Here is a 6,966-nt window from a genome sequence, read left to right on the forward strand (position 1 = left end):
GTGCGTCACTAGTTTTTAATTAAAATAACATTTTTTAATCGAAATTTACTGTTATGAAAGTTAAGATTCTATAAAACTACAGATATATTTTTGATATATTTTTTTTAAACTTAGACTTAAAAATTCAGAAATATATAATTTTATTCTTAAATAAAGCTTTGGAATCTCAGACGATGATAAATAAAAATGAAAATGATTGGACAAATTATTGAATTTACGGATAATCGACGATAGAGTACAATTTGAACTAGAGCACCGATCAATATGCGAATTTTGGTTCTCCCTCGAGACTAATTTCGTACGTTCGGCAGAAAGTCCGACGGATTTTCGAGGAGCAGGCCAGGTGGCAAGAAAGCGGCCCACGCAGACGCGCGAAATGTACATCGAGTACTGCTTATTGCGTGGTTAACAACTACAGCATCGTCGCCTCTAGGGGCGAACTTGCTCGAAATAACCGTGCCACGAATGAAACGACGACGACCAGCGTCACCACCAAGAGACGAACATCGTCAATCGTAAACGGGAGACTCCACTCCAAGGAAGAATCCGCTCGGAGTGGCATTCTCATCACAGAAGAGGAATCGAGGAAGCCGAAGGACGTGTCCAAAAACTCAACGAGATCAGGCGTCTCAAGGAGCATCCAGCGAGGTATAATCAAATCCACTTCGGTGCCTAAGGATTTGAAGGAAGGTGCGTTGCATAATTTCTAAACTTATCAATGAAAATTATACATCATTTATTTAGTAATCTGTTTTATATTTTTATCGAAATGTAATTGCTAATTTTTTTTAAAAGAAAAATTCAAGTTATTTAATAAATACTGATATACTTGCAATGAAAATTATCGTCGTTTATTATTATTTATTAATCTGTTTTATATTCATTTTTTAATCGAAATATAACTATTTTACAAGAGAAATTCCAATTAATGAGTGTCGATACTTGTTCAAGACTTTTAACAAATACCAATATTGTGGTGCGATTTTTTTTATGACAATATCAAATTCTTTGTATTAAGCTTAGAACTGATTATAGATATGAATACATCGACTAAGAAAAGCGCCGATTACATACAATTAAAGTTAGACATTGGAATAATACATCTATATACAATGAGTGCAAAAAGTATTTGTACAGAGAAATATTTTTTACAAAAGCTTTATTTAAAAACATTATTTAGCAGGAAATGACTTATCAAATTGATATTCAATAAATATCGAAGATTTTGATATCAATTCAATTTGACGCTTAATTGATGAATATTTCTAAATGTCTTCATTGTCTTTATTGGGTAATCAGCAATTTAATATAAAGAATAAAATAGACTGTATATTTTTCAAAATTATTATACCAAAGAGACGTGTAATAACTAAATGAAATATATTATCTTAAAAATAAGAGAAAATTAAAAACAATAAGTAGTTAAACAATAAGTAGTTAAATTAAAAACAATAAGTAGTTGCACAGTCGAGAAATTTAGCTTCTAAAATCACACATGCGAAGCTCATCATTTGTTTTAGTAGAACAGAACATATTCATTGTATAAAATTGCTCATTAATGTTTACTTTTTACAAACAAGGCTTTTTTATAAAAAAATTTCTCTGCACGAATATTTTTGACATTCATTGTATGTATTTTAAACAAATTTATCTCATATAAGGACTGTCCAAGAAAAAAATCTTCCCACGCAAAAACTCACATATCCTCCAAACCACTTGACCGATTTTTAAAAGCAAACAAAATTTTAGAAACGTCTTTTAATTACAATTAAAACTATATTTAAAAAAATTCTTAAAAACTACTTTTGACAAAAATTTTTAATTTTTTCTGGAATCCCCTCCATCATACTTTTTATGGTGGTCTCGGTCACTTCTTCGGATGCCCTCTTTCTTCGCTGTTTTTGGACTCTGAAAACCCTTTTTCCTTCCAGATCCTTCTTTACGGTTAACAGTCAAATCTTCCTTGAAATGCCTAATGACTATTGACACCGTTTTCCTGCAAACTCCCACCTCCCGCGCGATTTAATGAAACTCCATTCCGGGTGTTCTTGAAAAATTTTGATTATGGATTTGCGTGTTTCTACTTCACTTGTCATTTTGCAACTGAGAACAAAGCGATTACGAAACTAACTGTTTCAATCGTTTCTTACATTCATTGCAAAGCCTACTAAATTAAAAAATTGTTTTTTTTTTTAAAGTAGTTTGGAGGATATGTGAGTTTTTGTGTGGAAAGGTTTTTTCATCACAGTCCTTATATGCGCGTCGATTACTTACAATACAATCAAACTAAAATAATAATAATCTCCTCCCAAATTAAATTGTCGATTGGATGCTATTAATCTTAATTTATTTAATATTTGGCAAGTTTGTTTGGCTCGGATCATTTACGTTTTTCTGGATACTTAAGCGTAGTTAACGTTCCTTTTATTCGATTTGGAAGGAGAGATTATCGTCATCAGCTATTCTAAGTGTACGCCAAAAGCCAGGCAACGAAATTATTTTCGAGAAAAGTTAATTTCCTGTACTATCTGTATCCCTCTAATGACTACTTGGCCATTGAAAATGACGATGCTGACGTGCATATTGTGATAATTTATATTTTCACCTCTTTCGTCCCATGGGCTACCACTGGCGAAACAACAATATCTAACGAAAATCATATCTCGTAGTTTCTGATTAGAATTGCAAATGAAACTACGAGTTACACAGAACCTTTTCATAACAGTCTCAACGCGGTCAACTCGTTTTCGAGCACGAACCTAAACGGAAACAAACTGATTAAAAATTAATGAAAACGTTCTATTCGATAAAAGACAAATCAAATTAATTATACTCTAGCAGAACAAATCATTATGCTAGCAAAATAATGTCAAAATGACTTCAAAATAATCATTAAAAATCATTTTTTCAATTATTTTCGATTTATTTTAACTTTGACGTTAACGTGACTTATTCTTCTGCTTGGCTAATCTCTTACCGAAATCCAATAATTGTTTCAAAGTAAAAGAGGACATCTTCCTATTTATACACTTTAATTTTCTAAAACTCGTTCGTTATGCACGTGTTGCGACTTGTCAGCTCAGACTAGAACGAAACAAAATAAATGTTCACTTTCGGTTCACATCGATCCTAATAATGCCGCGCAAAATTCTATGTGCTCACGCGATCTATTCCACGATATGTTTACTTGCGCGAAATATTTTATGGCAATTTACGAGCATTCGCGCGCCGCTAAATACATCTATTTAAGCCTGCGACTGCAGACTGTTGAGGACGCCGCGGCGCGAGAAGTCGTCTTGGGAAGTAACACCGGCCAAATATAGAGCCGTGACTCCGCAGGTCTTCCAGTAAGAGAAAGAACGTTGCAACGGGTACCGGAGGAGGGAATTCTGAAGAGATCTTCCGCCTTCTTAGCGAGTCTATCGCATCATCCCTCCAGCAAACTCGCCGAGAGGAATTCGCCGGACGACGAGTTGACCAAGTTCCTCAGATCGTCGGATAGTTACGAGCTTCGCGGCTCTTTATCCTCGAGATATACCGATCTGAAGGGATACTTCTCGGTTCTGACTAACGACGACGACGCAGAACTGTGTGCTCTGCGACCGTCATCTAGTGTCCAGACGTTATCTACGAGCTTCAAGAAGAAGGGTGTCGGAGTAAAGAAATCGGTTTCCTTTAGCTCCGACACCAGCTTCGAGGAGAAACGCGCGCCATACCGGAAGTCTGCTGTTCACGAAGCCAAAGTATATCGCAAAGGTGTGCTTCAAGGTGAGTTCTGTGTGTCTTATGACATTTGCTCTATAACAATTTCACAAATTTTACTACAATATCATATTACTTAGTTTTTACTAATTGTAAGTAAAATATTGTTTTAATAAATATAACTAATCTTTTAACAGCAATGTGAAATTTTCACTCTTTGTTTATAACCGGGTCTTTGAACTTCGTAATGCAGCTTTTTATATTATTTCGAACTAAAAATCTGAAAAAATTCTTACATACTTGTGAAAACTTTAACAATGAAGTTTTATTATCATAAAAATTGGATTGCATTTTATTTATATATTTACAGATTTTTTTGTTCATCAGAATTTACAATAAAAAATCGACTGCCTTTAAAATTCAATGTTATCGAGGGAAGGTTAAATAAAAATTTATAGCCTTTTGCTATTTTTTAAATAAAAAAAAAATTACAATCTGAAATCCAATAATATTTTATATACCAATGTGATACGAAATATTTGGATTGTTGCTTTTATGCAAGAGATTATTTGCTATAATGATATGTACATAAATTTTTCGCATAGACATGTACGTCATTTAGGTATTAACGCCGACAAATTGATTCCAACGTGACATTACTGATAAAATGTTCTAACTGATAAGAAGAACGTTTACATCTCAAAAACTGTTTGTTTCATACTGAAATCTGAAGATACATCTCGAATCAATACAAAATTTTCAACAAATATTGAGATTTAATAAATTGTGGACACAAATTTATCAAAAAGCAAATTATTTTTTATTTCATGAAATTGATGTTCGAATAATTTAATCCTTAGTACACAATAATTTTCTAGTCTTTTACTACATATGATTGTTCCGTTAATTGTTAATTTTCAACTTGTCATTACTTTTATAAGTGTACAAAAATTATTAGATAATTCGTACTACATAAAATATATTTTAAATATACTTTAAATATCAAAAGTATTTATAAAGTTATGTATTAAACAAAAATTGCATCTAAATTTTATAAGTGATTACAGATAAAATTTAAAAAATGTATTTTTTAATATAAAAATTTAAAACTTTGATTTAATAATATTGCACTTACATTTTAAACAATGCATTTTATTATCGATGTTTCATTAAAAAACTTACAACAAATTAAAAAAATATTATGTTTATAATGTTTTTTTAACATTATTAATAATATTTGACGCAAATATAATAGAAATGCTCGACATTTTAGATAAAAAATTGTCATTTAAATTTCAATGTTTCTTTTTAATAAATTTATGAAATTCTTGCAATATAAAAGAATTAGGTAAAAATAAAAAAAATAATTTGCTATAGAAAAGTACTCACTTTACACACGATGAGTCATTCGTGATATGAATGCATAAGTCGGCAATACATCAAAAACGTCCTTTAGATATTAAACTTTTTTTAGCAAAAGGACAGAGATTATTGCTTAGCCAGATGCTCCTAATATTTCAAAGAAAAGAAATGCACGATACATAAGACCCATCATATGTATTAAAGATTAATGTCAAAAGAGTTCGTTTTAAAAATATCACAAGCTTTAAAACTTGTAATTTATGACCGTAAAATTTGAAAAGTTTACTAATTTCAACAAGCGTAGTCTATCATATGAACTTACACAGTATCCAATAATAAATTCTGATATATTAGACAATTATAATTGCGCAATTAATCTAATAGAATTTGTTCATAATTAGTAATTAGAAATAATAAAAAAGTAACAGAAAAGTATTAAGGCGAGTGTAAATCTTGCAGATCACGTACGCAAAGAGACGATCAAACCAAAAGTGCCGCCCTCGTGGGAAATACCCTCTGGGGGCCCTACGGCCCTTTTGAGGGCCGCCAGAGAGGCTGACGATACTGGTCTCAAGGAAATCGTCACACAGGCTCGGAAAGTAGGTCTGAAAGGCATGGACGTCAACGTAGTCGACAGTAGCGGCAGGGTGAGTACAAAAGTTTCTAATTAATTGAATTAGTCTCTAATTGCCATTGCGCTTCGTAACTTAAAAATTGCTTTGCAATATTCTCGTTTATTCTATTGATGTGATGTATTTGCTTCTATGAAAAATGTGTGCCTTATAAAATTGTAAAAAATTTAATAGTGTATTAAAATTTGCGATTTCACGGAAAGAAAAAGTACAGAAGAAATATTGCTTCCTTAAAAAATGATACCACTCAAAAAACGTGATTTTCAAGTTATTATTATGAATGCTTATGTTATTAACTCGTGACAGGAACACATATATTTATGTGTATGCTATGCTAAAGGATGGGTCCTTGGAACTCAGTAAAGCTTTTTCTTATCAGTCTTTCAGAAATTAACATAAAGTATGGTTATTAACCCATACGAATAGAACAAAATTCTAAAAAATAAGATTGTGTAACATAAAATTACTCCCACTCATCTTTTTCTAATTCGATATGCAGACTAAAAAAATATATGAGGAATTATTAAATGTACATTTAATGATTGATCCAAGTAATTACAAATTATTTCACAAATTTGAATTGACTGCTCTAGTTCGAAGTTCTTTCGAAACTGCAACATGGGAACGAGTAATGGTCGTTTAGGCGAAATGGCTCACACTAAACGAATCCGACGGATTGGAAAGCTGGCGGCGATTTGTAATTAACAGCGCGCGATTCGCGATCGATGAAAGTGCAATTAAGGCCGAGCGAGTCGCGCGCGACGACAGGAAACAAATTTCGCCTTCGAATGGATCTATTTTTAAATTGCCCGACTGTGATTCCAAGGCGTGAGTTTCGTTTCTCGCGAGTTATGCAAAAATATATACAACTACAACAACCCTCTGTGGATCCTCGACGATTGACGGTTGGGAGTTAACAGAAGCGTAAAGTTTCGAGATTTTATTACTATTTTCACTCATCACTCTGTTCTTTTCGTCAGTCCGATAAAATGAGGTTAAAGCGAATAACACACAATTCACTTAAAAATCTTTCACTCTAAAAAAATATGAATAAAAAATATGAATATAATAATGGATTTAATATTATACGGTATTTAATTCTTTCGTGTTAATATAAATCATGTAAATTAAATCATCCATGATTTAAAAGTCATAGTGTTATATATATATTATATCTATATTATGTCAGTATTTATATCTATGCTAATACAATGAGAATTACATTTAACACTTATACTTTTTAGAGTGTATGTGTATATATATATATATA

The 6,966-nt window shown here is 31.8% G+C and overlaps 1 protein-coding gene across 3 annotated transcripts in view; it reads left to right on the forward strand.

The window, feature by feature from the left end:
• LOC108686598 (protein HOS4-like) overlaps positions 1-6,966 on the forward strand; it is a 29,469-nt gene that overhangs the window by 13,765 nt on the left and 8,738 nt on the right. For all 3 annotated transcript variants that reach the window (XM_018191992.1, XM_018191993.1, XM_018191990.1), the window contains 3 exons: positions 312-690; positions 3,340-3,768; positions 5,524-5,711. In XM_018191992.1, coding sequence (XP_018047481.1) covers positions 312-690; positions 3,340-3,768; positions 5,524-5,711 — 996 coding nt within the window. The remainder of the gene's footprint in view (positions 1-311; positions 691-3,339; positions 3,769-5,523; positions 5,712-6,966) is intronic.

Source organism: Atta colombica, unplaced genomic scaffold, assembly GCF_001594045.1.
Source record: "Atta colombica isolate Treedump-2 unplaced genomic scaffold, Acol1.0 scaffold187, whole genome shotgun sequence".
In the NCBI taxonomy this organism is placed as follows: Eukaryota; Metazoa; Arthropoda; class Insecta; order Hymenoptera; family Formicidae; genus Atta; species Atta colombica.